The following is a 20,644-nucleotide window of genomic DNA, read 5'->3' as shown; positions in this document are numbered from 1 at the left end:
AGCAGCTTACCTCTGCAGGCCTGACAATCACCCCACCTTCCGTTCCAGAATGTGTGGTCATCCAGTTTGGAAACAAGGCCATGTGAGTGGTTGACACCCAGGCTGGGAACAAGCATTTGTTGTTCTGGATGGGGCTGGCCCAGCCTGACCCAGCCGGCCATGAGGAGCAGACCAGGCGCAGCCAGCCAGTCAGGGAAGGTGCCCAGCAAACCAAGAGACCACCTGTGCCTCCTATTCGCAAGCAGGCTCTATGGCAGGTGCTAAACCAGGAACAGACCTTCATAGAGGCTCTGTTCCCTCCTTATCTTTGTCATAGGTCATTCTCTAGGCGTTCCCTCCCCCCACCTCACCCTGGTCCCACCTTTGCCCCTGAAAAAAGGCGAAGGTTCAGAACACCAAACTCTGACCTTGCTCTCAGAGTCCTTCACACCCACCAACTTCTTTTGCAGATTTTCTCCTTAAAGGAGTTTTCTCCAAAAATTTGTAAATCACACATCTGACAAAGGACTTCTATCCATAATATTAAAGAGCTCTCAAAACAAAACAATCAAAAACAGGCAAAAGATTTAGACAGACATTTCACCAAAGAAGTTGTATGAATGGCAATTAAGCACAGGAAAAGACGTTCAACATCATTCGCCATTAAGGAAATGCAAATTAAAACCACCATGAGATTCCACTACACACCTATTCGAACAGCAAAAACAAAACAAAAAGAAACCTGACAAAACCGAGCGCTGTTGAAGACACAGACCAATGAACTCTCACCCTTTGCTGGGAGGAATGCAAAATGGTACACTCCGGCAAATAGTTTGGCAGTTTCTTAAAACATTAAACATACACATACCATACAAGCCAACAATTCCACTCCTAGGTATTTATCCAAGAGAAATGAAAGCCTGTGCTTACACAAAAACCTGTACACAAATGTTGGCAGCAGCTTTATCCATAATCAACAAAGGCTGGAAACAACCCACAAACCCTTTAACCAGTGAACGGATAGACACTGTGGTACGCCCGTAGATTGGAATACTACTCAGCAATAAAGAGGAATAAACTATTGATATACACAACTTGGATGGATCTCAAGGCGTTATGCTGAGTGAAAGAAGCAGACCCAAAAGCTTCCTCTCTCTTCTTTCTTCCTCTCTCCCTCTGCCCTTTTTACACACACACACACACACACACACACGCGCGCGTGCTTGAGCGCACATAGGTATCAAAACCCTACCCATCCTTCAAAGCCAGCTCCAGTGCCTCCTCCTCTGTGAAGCCTTCCCTGACCTCTCCCAGCTCCATCAAAATGAATCACCTTCACCAGGCACCCCCTTGGTACTTGTCTGTGCCTCTAATTAGCCCTTCTCTCATCTTGCAGGTCATCGGTGTTTGCTATCTAGTTTGTCTCTCCTGCTGGACCACAAGCTCCTTGAGGTCTTCCGCTCAACATACCCCCACTGCACCGGGCCCCATACCAGGCACACAGTGGGTGCTCTGTGACTACTGTGGACTGGCTGAGGGCAGGTGCACACAAAGGGGGCTGATGTTAGGAGAGGAGAGCTGGCAGGGCTGGAGCTGGCAGAGTTCTGAGGAGGGGATCAGAAGCCACTGATACAGCTTCACTTCTTCTCTTGCATAAGCAGCATGACTGTTGCTTAAGGCTCCAAGCACTGCAAGTGAGCTCCCCTCCCATTCCAACATGTGGTCATGCAATTTAAGATGGAAATTTCTGAGGATGCTTTGCTTCCTCCGCACCACCCAGCACAGTTCCAAGCCCTGGGCAGACACATGCTCAGAACACACCTGTTGAAGGATTGGAACCAGTCGTGTCATCAGGGTGCTGCCATTTCTCACTTCCAGAAGGCAGGCCCTCTGCAGCAAGAGCAGATTAGGTCTACCTGATCTGAAGTCAGTTTCCTTATGCAGAACTACCAGGTACAGACACCACCTAGTTAACACCTAGGTCGCCTCTAGCACTGGGTTTTTCCAGGGGCATCACCAGCCTCCCCCTCTCACAAACTCTAGCTTATCTAGGGTCTAAGGATCAGTTACAGGTCATTCATCTGATAAACGCTTACACAGGGTTTAGTATCTGCCAGGGAAAAACTAAGCACTTTACAAATATTAACTAATTTAATCTTCACAGCAACCATACCAAGTTGATTCTATTAATATTATTTTCCCCATTTTGCAGAGGGATTCAGATCAGATGGACTTGATCTGCTATGGCTGCAAAGACGGTCTACCTTGTGCAAGTGAGAACTGACAGCAGCGTGATGAGGGGACAGGTCCCCCTCCCTCACCAACCTCTGCCAAGATGGTCACAGTATCAACAAGCTCAGTGCTTAACAACTCAGAGCGTAGCCACCCTCCAAAACCAGACATGGCTCCCAACGTGGCCGCAGCATCACAGAGCCTAGCGGACTAAGGCTTTCCTCGACGCCACCAGGCTCAGGGTTTAATGGGGCAGCGGGAAGAGACAGATCAAATTCCATCCCCCCATTAATCTCCGTGTAATTTTTGTCCTCTTCTGTAAATAGAGGTTAAAAACAAAACAAAACAAAAACAAACAAGCAAACCCTCTCTCCCAGGGCAGCCGAGAGGATTAAAGGAGACAATGGAGGCAGAAACATCTAGAGCATGCCTGGCTCCTAGTAGGCACTTAGCAAATGCTCCTTTCCCGTCCCCATCCTTAGTCAACCAAAAGCGCCAACCAAAACACCCACGTTTTTTTCCATGAGAATTGATAGTAAATTCCCATTCTATACTTACATAATTGATGTTATGAACTTAAATGCAGGATCGTACATTTAAATCTATTAGATTTCATCTGGAGATAAGTATACATCTTTAACATTGCTCAGTGTCAAGTAAATTTTAATGACTAAAAATTGAAAGCAAATTTTAAAAGTCCAGTAGAGCACAGTTAAATATATTAAGGTGTATTCAGAAAATGTAATATTATTCAGATCCTTAGAATTACAGTTTTAAATCATTTTTTATGACAGGAGATATTACTCACTATATAGTATTCAGTAGGGAAAAAAACAGGATAGAGCATAATTGCAATTATGTTAAAATATATAGATTTGCACAAACACAAATCTGGAAGGACATACACCAAAACATTAACTGTGCTCATCCCTGAGTTGTGGTACTATATACCATTTTGTTTTCTCCTTTAATTTATAAAGGTTTTCTACAATGAGTATGTATTAATTTTAACAGAAAAATGTTTATTTCATATTTCTGCTTAATCTCAGCATTCTAGTTAGTTAAGATGACTCTGAACGCTGGTTCCGTCATCCACTATGCTTGCTGTCCTAAACACCCACAGAACTGACAGAGCGCAAAGCCAGGGAGGGCTCCGTGGCACATCACTAGAGGCTCCCCCCAGGGCGAGGTGAGCTCAGCACCAGTACCCAGGGCAGTCTTTCAACCAGCTACAAATCCATCTAACTGTTCTATCAGCCGGATCATATTTATTTCTCTTGAACCCAAGAAAATCTTTAGACTCCAAGTCCTTACTGAACATTCCTCAACACAAATTAGATCATTTTCCCAAGACCTGGTAGTGACCATGATGGCTACTAGTTATCTCAACTTGGTTTCTGGAGTCCCCGCAGATTTTGTTCAGATATCCGACCTGGAATTTGGCAAGGGATCACTAAGAAGCTCACCAGCCTGCCATTGCCAGGATCCCTGCCTTGCCACACTGAAGAAACACATCAGGGCAGCATCTGTGATTCTGCCACCTTCCCTCTCTCCTCCCAGACCCTAGAGGGATTCTGTGGTCACTCTTCAAGCTTCTCTCAGAGCCCCGAAACCTGATCTGTAAGAACTGGCAAGCTAACTCACGAAAAGCACCTCAGTGTGGTCTGACTCTCACTGCTCCCGGTGGCCTCCGTGGCCCTCTCACCGAGTCTGCTCCACACTTACAAAGATGAAGGCAAGACAAGAGTGCTCTGCCCCCCAGAACATCCCACTACTTGCTTCAAGCAGGACTCAACCCCTGCCTGTCCTGGTCATCTTGCTCTCTGACTGTGGCTACAAAACTCACTTTACATTGTCCAGCTGACACTGGCCTGCTGCCTCCCCACCCAGAGCTCCGCCCACCACCATAGTGCCTCCCTGGTCAACTACTACTCAAGGCTCAACGCCCACACGGAGGTCAGCCAGGAAGAAACAAAACTGGCCTTTTATCTTGGCCAGGACGGTTCGCGCAGACATCGCAGGGGCTTGAAGGGAAGGGGAAGACATGGTTCTGGCAGGGGTGAGCTGGGCATGAGCCCAGGCTGGCAGACACCACACCTTTGCTAGTAAGACACAAAGCAGACTGCTCGGCCAAATAATGGGCTCTAAGCAGCTCAGGTTTCACTCTGAGTCAACAGCCCCCTTCAGAGGAGGCCCACCCTATGTGTCATCAGCCCCTCCCCAGTGCCCTTTGCACTGCCCCCAACACCCTGCCTTTCCTTTAGGCCGGATATGCAATCCCATCCCCCAGGAGGGTCACCCTGCCTTAGTGCAGCTCCCATTTCCTGCCCCGGGTGACTCCTCTGAAGTCTATTGTTCCCATGCAGTTTGGGTCAAAGGAAGCTGAGTCCCCACCCATGACGGCCCGCCTACCCTCAGCACCGCCAGGGAGCCGGCCCACACTGCAGGGAGCTGGGCCCATCCTCAGGCCTTTCCAGGAGCCTGCCGGTATTAGGTATTAAAGGCAGGAGGACGTGGGCAGGGATCTCGGGGACTGGAGTTCTAGCGGAAATGCTCCCAAACATTCAATCGCTACCAGCTGAAGCCTGGAGGACCACATCACACAGGAGGTGATCAGAATCCCCCTAATATCTAAATGGAAAAACCAAAGCAAGGGAAGAATTGTCATCTCAGAAGAGGTCAAGGCAAGGCTGTATAATTAGAATATAGGAGCCGGAGACTGCGCTGCCCGGCGACAAAGCCCTGCCCCCACCTCCACCTGGGCCCCTGAGCTGGTTAAACCCCTGGGGCAGTGGAGGGGGGAGGCCTGGAGAGCAGCTGTTCAGCTCCAATTTCAGAGCTTTAAAGGGAGCTGCCGTCCCAACCCCTGCCAGCAAAGGGTCATGGGGGGCAAAGGAAGAGAGGTGAGGTAAAGGGACCCTCACAGCCCTAAATTTCCCACTGCCCCAGGCCTGACCCCAGCTACAGGAGAGCAACTAGGGAGGAGAGGAGCTTCAGGTTAGGCACCAGGTACTGCTCGGTGACAATCACCAGCACAAGACTACAGAATGGAAGCAAAGGAGGGGACATTTGTGTCCCAGGAATCTAGAAAGATAGGGAGACCCTTCTCTCCCTGGCTGAGTAACACTATGACCAGCGAGGAGAAAGGAGGGTGTACTTAAAGACCTCTTGAGGGCCCCTTCCAGAGATGGCATTCTCAGATTCTACCGTCTGTGCTTTGCGCTGGGAGGGAAGGGAGTATTTCTGCCTCCTAACAACCTTATCTGAGCCACGAGACGGGAGACACTGCCCAAGCTGAACTTTTCCAGCCACCAGGCCTGTTAGATGAAGGTGGGTAGGGGGTCTGGGCATTGGGAACCACAGAGCAGGAGACAGGGTGCAAAGTGAAAACAGAGTGGACTGTCATCCCAGCTCTGTGACTCACTGGTTCTGCAATCTTAAGCAAGTGACTGCCCCTCCAAGGGCCTCAGTTTCCCCTTCTTTAAAATGAAGGCGTTAGATGCTGACATTAGCATGTCTGATAATGTTCAGCAAGTTCACTCTGGGGTCAAAGAAAAACCGGAATTAGAACATATGAGTTGGAGACCATGTGCTCCTGGGTGACAAAGCCCTGCCCGCACCTCCACCTGGGCCACTAGCCACCCTGGTTCCTAAGGATCAAGAACATGGTGCAAGGCCTGGCCCACAGTAAATGCTCAATTCATGTTTGCTACATAAACATGAACGAACAGACCAGGGTTTATCAAAGGGTGTGCAGAGAAGTCTCTAGAGAAAAAGAAGCTCCGTGCTGAAAGCAGCTTAGGAAACACTGGCTACTGGGTCTCCAGGATGGGCTGTGCACTGTGCAAACATCGAATTTTCACAAGAAACTTTTTATATGGATATTAATTAACCCCTCTTCCATATTACTCGTCAGGAAACTGAACCTGAGAGCCTTAAAAGCAGCGAGAAACTGTCAGGATTTGTACCCACATATGTCTGACCCCAAACCTGGGCCTCTTCTACTCTATCAATGCTGTCTTTAGACCAAATTCCCTCAAAGCCCCAGCTGCACACCAGACCTAAGCAAGTGAGGGCTGAGGGGGCTCCCACCAGAACATCTGCATCCTCAGGGTGCATGGAGGAGCAGGGGCAAGTCTCCAGCCCTCTGAGAGTGACTTGTTCCTCCCTTCCAAGAAGTCCTAAACATTACGCCTATGTCATCATGTTGTCGGAAGGAAGAAAGAACTCTGAAGCCCAGTCTACCTGTGTCCTCCCACCGCCACCCCCATATGCCATGTCACTTCTGACAGTCTCACAGACAGCGTGGCTCCCTCCCGACCCAGTCCACTCTTATATAATGTTCCAAATGTAGAACCCCAAATAGAGAGAAAACAGAAAGCAAAGCAGAAAAAAAGATGGGGAAACTGAGACACCCAGAAGGGTCTCCCCACAGGTCAACTAGCAAGTCAGAGGCAGCCCCTCTCTCCCAGGCTGGCACTACAGCATCCACGCAATGAGCGCCTCATGCCCCTTCCCACCGGAAAGTGTCAAGTGCTCTAGCAAGTTGTAAAGGATTCTTCCATTTGATTGGCTGGCAGTATGAAGGAGAGCTGGACCAGTAGAAATGAGTTCAGGCTGGTATAGAACGATTCCTCTTTGTCCTCGAGGCCAACTTTAAAAGCACTGTCTACACAAGTCTCAAGATTCAAAATGGTCTTGTCTTTCTAGGGGGTCCACCCCCACAAAGATTCCCAACTCTCACTATCAACAACCTGTCTCACTACCAAAGGGCAAAGCTCTCAACTTTATTTAGCTTCTACCAGCTGGTTCTCTACACCGCTCCAGGCAAGGCCAGAACCCACTCTCCCCCAGGAAGACAGCTGCCGGAAGAGGCAGGTGTAGGCAGCTTCCTTCCAGCTCTGCCCAGTCCAAGGCTAATGGAGCCTTAGGGCCACACTCTCCAACCCGCGGTCACACTGCCCCTGCACACACACAACCAGAGGCAGGGTCTCTTGCCCACGGTATGCAGAAAGGAAAAGCAGTCACGTCCAGAAGCGACATCCTCCCAGAGAAACACACACTTAGAGACCATGGCACAGGCACTCAGAGGCTTTCAGACAGCTCTCTTCTCCCGTGGAAACACACTCACGTTCAACACAAACACACGCCTACTGGGAGCCGAGGTGAGTCATTTGCGGACAGATGTCACCCTCACATACACCCAGAGCTAAGGAGACGGGACGGTCAGACGGCCACGTGAACTCTTCAGATAACACTTGGTCTGACCGGATACCCTTTACACACATGTGCACCGAGGCTGTGTTCCCGGGAAAGGTGCACTTTGGGGTTTGGGAGTTCTGCTCGCTATATCCCCTCGTCCCCATCACGAAACACAACTCGCTTCTCAACCCCTGGGGAGCAGGAACCTTACGGTAGGGGTCCCCTCCACTTTCACAAAGCCTTAGCACTTAAAACAGCCCACACACCTACCTCCAGGGCTGTCTCTTCCAAGGCAGAAAAGAGCCCAGCAGAAAAGGCACGAGCGCTGGGTCTCTTCGAGCGATCGCCGGGGTTCTCGGTTCCGCTCTGTCCTTTCAGCTCCCCAGGCTCCCTTTCCCCCCAAGCCCCTCGGATCCCGCCCCCGGCCCTGCGGTCCGCAGCGCCTCCACGTGCCCCGCTCTCTCCCCGGCTCGGCCCCGGTGAGAGCTCCTCGCGCTGCACCCCAGATGCCTGCCCCCGGCGAGGCCCGCCGCGCTCCCGCGCCCCCCGCGCCGCCGCCTTACCGGTCCCAGGGTGCGGGGAGGCGCGGTGGGTGCGCTGCGCCGGTTCCGCGGAGTCCGCCCCGCGCGCCAACTCTTCAGCCGCGGCTCCGCTCAGGGCCGGAGGCCGGCGACGGCACTGCAGGGACGACAGGGGGTCAGCGAGCAGCGCCCCGGGCTCCGGGCCGAGCAGCTGGGCGGGGAGGCAGGCGGGGCCGCGGGACGGAGCCGAGCCCGCGCCGGGCCGACCCCGGAGAACGCAGTTCGCCGCCGCAGGGTGCGCGGGGCGCGGACGGCGCGGAGGGAGGAGTTTTCCCAGAATGGGACTGACGGGAAGCCACGGGAGAGCCCTATTCCTGGAGGCGTGAGTCAACGGGAGAGGAAGGGAGCCCGGGACCGCACCGGGCGCGGGAGAGGGCGGAAGGGAGGGGAGCGGCGAGGGGAAGCGAGGGAGGAGGCCGCAGCGCGCGGAGCGGTGCCGGCGGGACAGCGAGGGCGGGCGGGCGCCACTCACCTGCGGGGACGCGCGCGGGCGGCGGAGCGGGGCGCTGCGGCGCTCCCGCCCCCGGCCTGGAGTTTGAAAGGAGGGCGCCTGGAATGCGCGGAATGACGGCTGGTATGAGATGCGCGCAGCTGAGGGAGGGCGCGGGAGGGAGTGGCGGCCGGGCCACCGGCCCCTCCGGGAGGAGACGGGGCCGCGGGCGGCTGGGCGGGGCGGGGCGGGGCGGGGCCGGGGCGGCCGGGGGCGCCGACCCCTCAACTCTGAGCGCGGGGCTGGCGGGGCCTCGCCGCTCCTCGCGCGCGGACTTTCCCTTTGATCCTCGCCGCGACTCTTCTGCCCTCCCCACCCCGCTTCCTTCCTCTCTCCCGGGAGCAGAAAACCTTCCTCTTAGCCGGGGCGGGGGCGTCCCGTGGGCCGACCCTGCGGCCCCCGCTGCCGGCCGCCGTCCGTCCTCGCAGGTCCGAGGAAGACCGGGGAGGGGCGGCGCCGGCGCGCGGGAAGGCCGCTCCTGCCCCTGCTCCCGCCGCGGGCTTCGGTCCCGGGAACCAGGAAGCGGGAACTCCGGGCTTGTTCCCGCTCCGCCGCCCGTGCCCCGCGCGCGCCCTCCCGCAGTGGTCCTTTCAGTCGCTCCCTCTGTCCCTTGCGGATCTGCGGAGCTGTGACTGCACGAGTAAAGCAGATGGGGAAAGGAAAGGATGCCCGATGTGAAGTCCGTGTGGCGCGGCGTGAGACACCTTTTGGGCTCAGTAACTCAGTGAATATTTATCCAACATGTATTATGTGTCTACAGATGCTGTGAAAACAAAAACGACCTCAGCACCTGCGCTCAAAGAGCCTGCCGTCGCTGGGAAGACTCGATGTATAGAAGAGCATTGCCACACAGTGCGAGTCTGGGTTTTCAACAGACATGCCAGGTGAGTTCAGTCTCTTGTTGGGGGAGAGGGAAACGCAATGGGCTGGTTTGGAAGTCTCCAGAACACGTTTGCTTAAGGCAGGGTGTTAACCACGCTCCTCTGTCAAGCACCTTGGGAGGTTGAAGCCAAAGGACTTCTGGCTTTTTCCAAAAACCAAATCCAACCTCTGGAGCATTCCCGCTTACCTTTGTGTCGCAGTGCTTGTCCAGATCTTATCTCCCGTACCAAACAGAAACTTCCTTGAAGACAGAGTAAATGTCTGATTTATCTTATCTGTCACCCAGCACCAGCTGGGTGCCCAGGATAGATAAGTACGTAATAGATGTTAAATAAATGAAAAAGATTGCTCCCACAGAGAATATTGAAAAGAAAGTGCTGTAAATGCCAAAGTTATTTCCCAGAGAGGTGTTGCAAAGGTGTTGAGCAATGAGAGCATTGCTGGACGAAGTATCCAGTCTCAGAAGGTAAGACTTTGAAGGCAGCAGCTCTCATTTGGATATATAGTTTCTGGTATGCTTGTTAAATAGTGACTCGCATCAAGCCTTGGTCACACCTCATACACGTGAAAAGTCTACACTATAGGACAGTCTGTAGGCACCGAATGAAGTGCAAACTGTCAGCACCAGCTATTGAAGGTAACAATCATTTGTTGAGTGTCTGTTGACTTTGACCACCTTGCTAAGTGCCAGAATAGGTCCTTGCCCTCAAGAAGTTCACGGCCTATGTGGGAAGACACACAATGACACAAAGTTCAGTGGGAATCCAAGGGAAGGAACAATGGAATCCAAGTTACAGAGGTGACATTTGATCTAGCTCTTGAAGGATAAATGAGAGTTTGCCAAATGGAGACTGGAAGACCCATGAAGATAAGGGAGCCTGTACACAAGGGTGTTTAGGAAAAGTCTTGAAAACTGATGTGGCTAGGGAAGAGGAGATGAGGAGAACAGATTACAGTAAGTGGGTGCCAGGGTATGAAGATCATCATATCCTGTCCTGAAGAGTTTGGGCATCGGAAAGGCCCTTTAGATGCAGGTGTGAAATAACCAGTATCGCCATCAGAAAGACCCCTCTGGCAATAGCACTGGGACTAGATTGGAGAGTCAGGATGCCCTAGACTCAGGCAGTGGTCCTGAGGTGGAGGATAAAGGAAAGGATGTAGGCAATAGGCCAGAGGCAAAATGAAGAAGAATTGGTGACTAGGTTGGCTTTGAGAGTGAGAAGAAACAAAAATCAGTAAACTTTGACAACCCAACAATTGGTGGTACCGTTAACTGAGATAAGAATTCAAACGAAAAGAGGAATAGGTTGAGTTGGAAGGTGAGTCCAGACAGGTTCAGAGGATTGAGAGAAAGGCAGGACAGAGTCCAGAGTCTAGAGGCAGCCTTGGGGTGTCACATTCAGCACAGACGCTGACAGGAAATTTGGAGATCACACTGGCTTATTCCCTCCAGGTCTTAACTACCCAGACGATAAATGATCCAGGCTGGAATGGTGTGCCATCAGGACTTCAGCCTCCTGGTCCATACCCTTACAGGCTTCTGGAGAGCTCTGTGCCTTCAGGAATCCCACGTTCCCAAGTTGTTGAGGTCCTTCTGGGTAAAGGAAAATTCTTAGACATAGAGATTCTGAAGGGTTAAAGACTGACAGTGATCTCACACACATGCCCTGCCCTTACCAGGGGTGTTTACATTTCTTAAGGGCGAGGACTCTCATTGATTGGCCCTCAGGAATGTATCTGTTGGTGGAAGTATTTCGTCTGTCTCGATCGAGCTGTAAGAGATGCATATGGCTCCACTCAAATTACACCATAGGATCCACAACTCATCTGACTTCCCAGTGGTCCAGACCACTCTGCCTCGTCCTGCTAATGGACCCTCACCCAAGCTTGATGATGACTGGTACAGAGAGGAGGGCAGGGGTGGTCAGAGCCGGTTTTAATCTGGGGAGGGTATTTGTGTTGTCTGTACTCCAAAATCACACTAAAAAATCATATTAATTATTTTTATTATATGTTGTTTGGTATTATTTTGACTCCTTTAATAAATTTTGTTTTTCCAACCCACATGGTCATAGTTAAGCAAATTATCTGTATAATACTGTATTAAACAAATTCAACCACATCTTGTGCTAGAATCCTTTACAGCTATTAATAACAAGATGTTTCTTAATAAACCAGACAAATGTTAATGATATAAGTGGAAAAGCAGATTCTAAAAACAGTATATATAGTATGATCCTGTTTTTGAAAAATAAATTGAAAAATATTTTGGAATGATTATCTCTGACAGGTGGAAGATTAAGGGGATTTCTTTATTTTCTCATTTTTATTCTTATTTTCTATAAGAAACTTGTGTTTCTTTTATAATCAGAGGAGAAGCATGTGACTAGAACCTTTCACTAATTTCTCCACATTTTTTTTTAAAAAACACGCACAACTGGATTTAATGGCCCAATAAGAAGTTGACAAGGGCAGAGTCAAGGAAAGATTGTTTCCTAGCCTTTAGGGAAAAGGCAAATACAGTCACGCGTCGCTTACGGGATATGTTCTGAGAAATGCATTTTTAGGCAATTGCATTGTTAGGCGATTTTGTACTTGTGTAAACATCATAGACTGTACTTATACAAACCTAGATGGTACAGCTGATCTTATGGGACCACCGTCATGTGTCCGGTCTGTCATTGACCAAAACATTGCTATACGACGCATACTTGTATACTGCTTTCAAGACGTCCCTGAAGCACGTACCTGCCCCATCTTTGACAGTATTACATAGCTGATTCCTACTGTGGTTGTGGTCAACTGTGACTCAGGTTTCTTCTCTTTTTTAACCTCCCCATACTATATTTCCATTTGCTTTTCCTGAAGAACACTCTTTGCTCCATACCAACTGAACTGCATCTTGTGTTTTGAAGGACAAAATAGACCTTTATCAAAGTTGTTTGGAGTCTTTTTTGCTCTATAGAGTAAAAAGCAGTCTGTAGTTCAGCGTAACATTAGTTCTGTTATCTCTCATCAAAGAGAAACATGAAAGAGAACTGACCCCAGGACTAGGGAACAGTGTATGCTATGCGCTGAATGGCATGTTCCCCCAGTTCATAGGTTGCAGTCCTCATCCCCAGGACCTCAGAATGTGACTGGATTTGGAGATAACGTCTTTCAAGAGGGGATTCAGTTGGAAGAGGTCTTTAGGGTGGGCCCTAAGCCACTCTGACTGGTGTCCCTATAAGAGGAGGAGATTAGGACACAGATAACTCACAGAGGAAGGGCCATGGGAGGACCCAGTGAGAAGGCGGCCACCTACAAGCCCAGGAGAAAGGCCTCAGAAGAAATCAACCCTGCCAACACCTTGATCATGGACTTCCAGCCTCCAGAACTGCAAGAAATAAATTTCTGTTTGAGCCACCCAGTCTGTGTATTTTGTTATGGCAGCCCCAGCAGAGTAAAATAAAACCACTGGTTTCTGGAGCCCACCTCCACACAATACTCAAGGGACTTTCTCTGAGGTTCCCAGGGGATCTTTAGGATCAGAGATCCAGGATCTTCCTGAAAGAAAAATCAAAAGGGAGGAAAGGCTTCCTCCGGCCTTATTCAGTTAAAATTTTCATTTTCAGTAACTCTGCCACAGTATTTTGAAATGAAAGTTAAAATAAGTCAGGTATTATGACCTCACTGGGGAGTTAAACAATCTGGGTTCAAATAACAGCTTCGCCACATACTAATTGTGACCTTGGGCACACTGTTATGAGCCTCAGTTTCCTCATCACTCGTGTGTTCATTACACAGTTATGGAACATGTATGACATCCTTGGTACAGTGCGGGGTGGCACCAAGGATAAACAGAAGAGGCACAATCCCAGCCCCTGAAGATACTAACGGTCTAATGGGTGAGCTAGACAAGGAACAACTTCTCCATAGGAGAAGCGTTGGTATGAAGCTGGACAGTTAAATCTGGAAACCTGAAGTAGAGATTTCTGTGGACCAATGCTCTCCAACAGAATTTTCTGCAATGACGAAAGGTTCTTTATCTCCACCGTCTGATATGGTAGTCACTAGCCACATGTGGCAATTGAGAGCTTGAAATGCAGCTAGTCTGACTAAAGAACTGAATTTTATTTTGATTAAATTTAAATAGCTACTTGTGACTGGTGGCTAGGGTGTTGGACAGCACAGCTGTGGACCATCCAAAAAGAGATGTCCAGCAGGCAGTTAGAGAACACTTGCAGAGCTAAGGGAAGAATTCAGGACTGTGGGAGACATCAAGAGTAAAGGTGTAACGTGGGAGTTACTGACTATGAAAAGTGAAAAATAAGAGGATTAACATACGTAACACGGGTCCCTGGAACACGATATACTCAAAACACGTTGATAAAATTTCTTACTGTGCACACTGTCTGTGTGGAGGGGACTAGTTAAAACCCTTATTGGACTTCCCACAGTGACATGCTGTGGAGCATAAGCAAGCATGAGGAAGGACTGTATTTGTTGATACAGGAGTATCTCTGGGATACATTAAACAGAGAAAGCAAGCGTCTGAACCAAGTAAAAAGTACGCTACCTTTTATGCACAAATGGTAGGAAATTGCAAACACATTTTTATTTTTGCATAAAGATACACAGGAAAGAAATGAGAAGTGGTTAACTCTGAGGAGGGCAGGGTGAGGGGGACAGCTGTGGGAGGAGGCTTTAATTGTGTAGTTACAAAATTGTTTAAAAACCATATGAAATTACCATTTAAAATTTCTATCTATAAACCTGATACAGAACACCATAAAACTGACCAAAGGCAAAATCAGCACATTTTTAAGGTCATATTTCTATCTTATACAGATGTAGTTTGTTCTGAGCATGCATTAGTACCCTAAAAATTGCATTTAGACCCCACTTTTAAAATCTTGATCTAATTCCTAGACCCCCTCTGCCTGTCACCCTCTTTTCCTCTCAGACCATTCTTCCTTCCTAACCTTCCTGCCCCCAGACTACAGAAGAAAGAACCATCGGATTATTACTCTTGGAATCCTTGAAAATCATAGTAAGAGACAATCTGGGTAGATAGTACTTAACTAGATGTTAAAACTCTGAGGCTTAAGAACCAAAACGTGTAATAAAAGGTGGTAACAGACAGGAAAGATGTAATTTTCATTAACATCAGGGCTACTTTTTTGCCTAGGCTCTTCCTTCAAGTAGAAATGGAGAGATGGGTACAGAGTAAGGAATGCGAGGTAGGATAGGACTGAGACTAGAAACTGGATGTTTAGGTACGCAGTTAAACCTTGCTGTTTTTCTTTCCTCATTATAGTCCCTGGAAAACCATCTAAAATTTCTTTGAGCATTTATAAACCATTTTGTGTAACTGCATAGCTAAAAAAGTCAACTGAAATGCATTGTTCCATTTTAAAAGACCATTAATGAGAATGATAATATTGATATTTGCCACTTTCGTATACCGAGGGCTTAATCTGTGGCAGATCCCCGGCATTTTACCCAAAATACCTCAACTGGTTTGTAAACTCCAAAAATATTACTGTTCTCAAACATTTGGAAGAGTCGTGCCATAGCACAAGGGTGTTAGTACATAATGATAATGTGGTCCAGGTGTTGAAGCCATTCTGAGCCCCTGGTGACTTCCTGATCTCAATTACAGAATCTGTGCTCTTCATTCATTTTCATGTATGTGCAGTGTGCATCCTTGGTCAGTAGGTGGTGCCATGAAACTGTCTGTGGCTTAATTAGGGCTTGCCTAAAGCTCTGACAGCACCAACGGCAAACCCATCATTTATTGTTGCATCCCTAGGTGTTTGTGGATGAGAGAAGAGTCTGTGTTGGTTGATAGAGGAGACTGTGAGACTTTTAAAGAATATGCTCTGACTACGGTAACTAGAAGACCAAAGCAGGGAGAGGAGGCGAAAGAATCCAATACGCAGCTTGTCAAGAAACGTGTCTGGGCAGTGGGACAGAATCCGGCAAGTTCTTGGAAAGCCCCTAGCTTGGGTCCACATGGGGAAGTTTAAAAGAGGACTGTGGACTGGAGACAAGCAGCTATCAGACATGTCATGAGTACACGGACAGGAGCCATTCTCTCTCGAGTGGGAGCTGGAGGCCGAGGAGGAGGACAGCTTCCAACAGCCCAAGGTTTTCTCCGGAAGAAACATGTCCCCACTGGCTGGAAAGAGCAGCCTTGAGGTCTTCTACTTCCTCAGTACAAGATCCTCTCTCCCACGTGGCACACTCCCACCAGTCCAGAATCTCCCCTCTCTAGTTCCTTAGCTTAAGCATCCATGGTCTTTTCCTGAGGTCTCTGTCACTTCTCCTCCCAGCAGCATGTTCAGCATGAAGCTGTCCTGGAGGTAACCAGAGAGCTCAAGTCGAACACATTTAGGAGAATTCCAGATGGTTGCCAGCATGACTGAGGGGAATCATGGAATTCAAGAATTGAAGAAGATCATGGAGTTCTAAACCTTCTCAATCTATAGATGAGGAAAGAGGCCCATGGCAAATCACTGGCAGAAAAGGGGCCAGAATCCTGGGATTTTTTCTCAAAAAGTTGCTTTATTTCTGTACCTATAATGCTATCTAAAGAAAATTATTAGGGGGCCGGCCCCATGGTCGAGTGGTTAAGTTCACATGCTCTGCTTCAGCAGCCCAGGGTTTCGCCAGTTCGAATCCTGGACGTGGACATGGCACTGCTCGTCGGGCCATGCTGAGGCGGCATCCCACATGCCACAATTAGAAGGACCCACAACTAAAAATATACAACCATGTACCGGGGGGCTTTGGGAGGAAAAGGAAAAATAAAGTCAAAAAAAAAAGAGGGGGCTGGCCCCGTGGCAGAGTAGTTAAGTTCGCGTGCTCCGCTGCAGGCGGCCCAGTGTTTCGTTGGTTCGAATCCTGGGTGTGGACATGGCACTGCTCATCAAACCATGCTGAGGTGGCGTCCCACATGCCACAACTAGAAGGACCCACAACAAAGAATATACAACTATGTACTGGGGGCTTTGGGGAGAAAAAGGAAAAAAAATAAAATCTTAAAAAAAAAATAATTCATTCCTTTTATGATCTATTAAACTTCTGATCAAAAAGAGCCTTTTGCAGGCTTGTTTTAGATTTTGAAGTAACACTTGCTGATCGTCTTTCATGTCAATAACCATTCATGATATTCCTGGTCACTGAAAAGTGTATAAAACTGTGTCTCAAATAATGTTTGGCCAGCCATGCATCTTAGCCAAAAAGAATCATGTGAAAAAGCAAACCAAGCTGTAAGAATTGACTCCAGCTCTCAGCCTGGTTTCCAGGCACTTCCTGCTTCTCTCCATGCAACATTATCACTATGATACTGCTAAGAGCAGGGAAGCCTGGGAAAGACTTGAGAACACGTACTTCTTTTCAACTTGTTTCTATAAAGGAGCTATAAAACGTGGACACTGAGAGGCGAGTGATAGGGTCGATTTCACTATTAGATATTTAATTTGTCGTGCTGCTGCATCATAAGCAGTACCAACAAAGATGACCCAGGGGGCTGACCAGTGCAGGCGTCCAGAACATAAATTCTACCTTTCTGTGCACCCTCTGTGCTCAGCTCTGGGCTCCGTCATCTATTCAGAAAATTCTTGGTGTCCAATGTATGATGAGTCTAACAGTCTCCGGAACACAGACTTCTCAGTCTGCAGACTCCTGCTCTACCCTGGGATGAAAGCTTATGGTGATATTTACTGAGTTTACTGCGGCCAAGTGATGGGAATTATTATTACGGAACATGACAGTAGGAACTCTGTGAGGGGTGAGACTTTGCAAAGAAGAATGGCGACACATTTTTATATAAATTATCTTTTATTTCTGTGGCATACAAAAGGTATAAATATGATTTATGTAAAACCAATGGCCTGCACACTCGAGCAGAAAGTACATGGAGCTGGTACACATGTCTTTGAGCCGAGCGAGCAGGAGGAAGCAGGATTAGATCCGGTCGTCCCATGGGGCTCCCCTTCCCCAGCCGCTGTCATATTGCAACTGGAGATAAACGAGCAGCTTTCCGTTTTCAGCAAGGGCGACCTATCAGCCAGTTCATCGGACGGCGGTGCCGGAGGTGTGAAGGGCTGAGGGCACTTGCAGGAACGAGGCACTTGACGGGAAGCACGCCTGAGATGGACACCAACCATGTCAAACAAAAGCAGGGAGGACTTGCCAGTGGGGGATGAGCAGAGGGACTTTTCCTCTCCCAGATCTCTTTCCTTCACACTGCCATTGGATGTGGAGCAAGGAACGACAGGAAGCAGGGACAAAGGAAGTCCACAGAAGGGAAATATACGGAGCCACTGATTCCTTGCCCCATGCTGGCAAACAGCTCAGTGCACACGGCTTAGGAGGTGAATAATGCTGGATGTAGAGCTCACAGTTCTTGGATTATCAAGATTCAGATACACTCTGAGACTGCTGAACTGGTAGCGGAGTCACATGATTTGTTGGGAGGAGCTGATAATCTGAAAGATTTAGCAAAAATCTTATGATCTGTGAGGAAAAGTGACAGGAGCATTATCTGTACTAATGAACGAGGCTTTAGGGAGCTGGTAATATTTACGTCAAGAAGAAAGGCCCAAAGCTCTGCCCAGCAAGGTGTGCAGAGCTCACGAGTCAGCTAGCTGGTCCTCACCAAAGCCTCCGCTGACACCTCTCTTGATAATGACAATGACAAGTTTCGATATATAGTGTTTTCTTACCTCTTACACTGTCTACAGGTGTGAGTGTCCCTCTATATTAATGGCTCCACGGTAATTAACATAGCTGTGGGAGGCACTCCTGGGTTGAAAGTGAAGGCAACTGTCAAATTACTCTCAGTCTTAACTAGACTAAGTTCTCTCTAGAGTTTATGTTTTCAGCATAAACTGAAATTAAGACAATTATATAAAATTCTCACATCATTGATCACAAATTTGGCCATAACCACTCTGACAGAGATTGGTGACAGCCAGCCTGCTCCCAGGAAGAAAGGGAAGAGGGAGACTGTGACATCACTACCCTCCCAGCCCCAGGGGAAACAAGCTGGCTCTAAGAAGCAAATACCACGCTCCCTGTGACAAAGACAACACAATGCTAGATGTGTTTCCTAGTGAGCAGAAGTTCTTCTCTTAGGGGGGGTAAAGTAGCTGACAACGCCTTCTCCCATGGGTTAAGTTGGGTAGGACAGTGGAACTAAACCACCTGTGTGCACTCAACATGGTCACTGACTGGGTTTCCCAGTTCTGATGGTAAATGATACTCTAGAAACCAGCGTCACCAAAACAAGGTAAAGGCCGTGTAACAGTGGGTGCAGCCAAGTACCTCTTCAGATCCAGTCTGTAGGACTGCTGCTTCCTAGATATCCATTTCCCACTCACACGATCTCACGACCACAGGCCCACTTTGGAACATGCCCAAGCCCGTAATCATAGAGCTATACCTGAAACAGAGGTCAGCAAACCACAGCCCACAGGCCGCATCTGGCTTGCTGCCTGTTTTTGTAAATAAAATTTCACTGGAATACAGCCACACTCATTCATTTATGAAATGGCTATGGCTGCTTCTGCACTACAATGGCAGAGTGAGTAGCTGTCAAAGAGACTATCTGGCAGTTTACAGAAGTCGTCTGCAGACCTGGAGACTAAAGGCAATTCAGGGAACTGTCCCTCTCTGAAAAAGTCTTCAAAAAGAGACCCAAGTATTTAATCATTAGGACTTGATTCCAGCTGCAAGTTTCCAAGCACCGGAAATCTGACTCCAGAGGCAGAGAATCTGTTGAACGATAACCTCAGGAGTCACCAGTGTGCTCTGAACAAGAACCTCTCTGTGCTTTGAACAACCTCTCACCCATGTTAAGCTGTAATCCCTGATCCGGTCTGTGAAACCCAGAGAAGTAGGTGTGTGTGTGTACACACATATATATGTATACATACACACGTGTACACACACATATATATGTATACATACACACGTGTACACACACATATATATGTATACATACACACGTGTACACACACATATATATGTATACATACACACGTGTACACACACACACATACAGGGATTATTCCAAAAGGGGCGGACTGTTGCTCTTCATGTCCTGGGGCAAGAGCAAGGGAGGCCACTATCTGCTCCTGAGAGCTCTGCAGTGAGGAAGCCCAGTGCCTGCTTCCCTCTCATTCACACGCCAGCTTGCTGTCAAAGCTAGAAAGCCCAATGGCGAAGGCCTGCAGCGCACACAGTGGGTAGTTGTAGTCCAGTGTGAACACGTCATCTGCCACACGTCCAAATTGCATGACGATATAGTCAGCTGGCAACAGAAAGAAATTAGGATGTTAGACGATGGTGTGGTTTTACTGGGGAAAAACCTATTGAAGATACAGAAAAAATCCTCCAAATAACTCAGTTAATCACCAGGTCTCTTTAAAATGGGACACTTTAGAAGGATGGAAAGAGGCACTAACAAGAGTGTCTGCTAAGCATGAGCCAAGTTTCTTTCATGACTCCTCTCAAGTGCAGAGGACGGGAGACAACTGCTGACGGGCAGGAAGGGCAGGAGGAGAGAAAAGGCATGAGCGGTTTGCTGGGAGCAGCATATGCTCCGGGGACTGGAGTTGCCAAGGAACCCTTCCGGAGCGAAGGTCATTTGCTTCTGCTTCTGCTTCCCAAACATCCTCACCTGAGACTTCTCTGCTTTGCCACAGGAAATCTCTCCCTCCTCCGCCCTCCTCAACACAGTGGTTCTGAAGTTGGACTGTCAAACTGTAGTTCTGTCTTTTCAAAGAAATCATTTCTTTCTTAAATAATTCTCTCCTGAATCTAACTTCCCATCACTGATAGGAAATGCTCATTTCCCCTTCTTGTAAGAACATGTTTCCTCCTATCCCCCCCACATCCAGCCCTTCCCGTGGGCTTACGGTCATTGTCGTGGACTATCTGAAAGTTCTTCACGGACGCCTGAGTGACCCGGCCGTGGAAGTTCAGGACATAGGACTGAGTGTCGTCGTTCCAGACTGGCGCCTTGTTGTGCAGTTCAATCAAGTTCTCCATAGTTTTGTTTTGCCATTTTGAAAGCAAGCTCTCATGGTCCTGTTGGAAAGGAAAATCACTACTTTGTACTGAAAAGTGTAAGAAATCACTCATTCTCAACTCTGTGAGGTAGAAGGTAGAGTAGGGGAATATTTTCTCCATTTCAGAAAACGTAAAATAGAAACAAAGAAAACCGAGAATTAAGCCAGGTTTGTTTGACTTATAGATTATCCAGCATTTCTCTTTGCAGACTAAG

The 20,644-nt window shown here is 48.4% G+C and overlaps 2 protein-coding genes and 1 long non-coding RNA gene across 9 annotated transcripts in view; 1 reads left to right on the top strand and 2 right to left on the bottom strand.

Moving 5' to 3' along the window:
- TEAD4 (TEA domain transcription factor 4) overlaps positions 1-8,617 on the bottom strand; it is a 61,935-nt gene extending 53,318 nt beyond the window's left edge. Inside the window, exons 1-2 of one of the 5 annotated variants that reach the window (XM_070494850.1) lie at positions 8,467-8,617; positions 7,977-8,091 (exon numbers count right to left, since the gene is read on the bottom strand). The gene's annotated coding sequence lies outside the window, so the exon portion shown is untranslated. Of the gene's footprint in view, positions 1-3,864; positions 4,044-7,683; positions 7,776-7,976; positions 8,275-8,466 lie in introns of those variants that run through there. The other 4 variants (XM_070494846.1, XM_070494848.1, XM_070494849.1 and 1 more) reach the window with 4 other exon arrangements.
- Positions 8,152-11,430, top strand: LOC106831509 (uncharacterized). 2 transcript variants are annotated; one of them, XR_011497085.1, is made up of 3 exons: positions 8,152-8,316; positions 9,245-9,368; positions 11,067-11,430. It is a non-coding gene; the product is annotated as an uncharacterized lncRNA (long non-coding RNA). The 2 variants fall into 2 exon arrangements; XR_011497086.1 differs by lacking the exon at positions 8,152-8,316 and adding an exon at positions 8,430-8,568.
- A 5,744-nt stretch (positions 11,431-17,174) lies between these two features.
- The window catches only part of TULP3 (TUB like protein 3), a 61,772-nt gene continuing 58,302 nt past the window's right edge, over positions 17,175-20,644 (bottom strand). For both annotated transcript variants that reach the window (XM_014841770.3, XM_070494845.1), the window contains 2 exons: positions 20,277-20,448; positions 17,175-19,669 (listed from right to left, as the gene is read on the bottom strand). In XM_014841770.3, the coding sequence (XP_014697256.3) occupies positions 19,536-19,669; positions 20,277-20,448 (306 nt within the window). In that variant the 3' untranslated portion in view covers positions 17,175-19,535. The remainder of the gene's footprint in view (positions 19,670-20,276; positions 20,449-20,644) is intronic.

Source organism: Equus asinus, chromosome 22, assembly GCF_041296235.1.
Source record: "Equus asinus isolate D_3611 breed Donkey chromosome 22, EquAss-T2T_v2, whole genome shotgun sequence".
In the NCBI taxonomy this organism is placed as follows: Eukaryota; Metazoa; Chordata; class Mammalia; order Perissodactyla; family Equidae; genus Equus; species Equus asinus.
The sequence above is the reverse complement of the archived record's forward strand: the minus strand, read 5'-3'. Positions and strand labels throughout refer to the sequence as shown.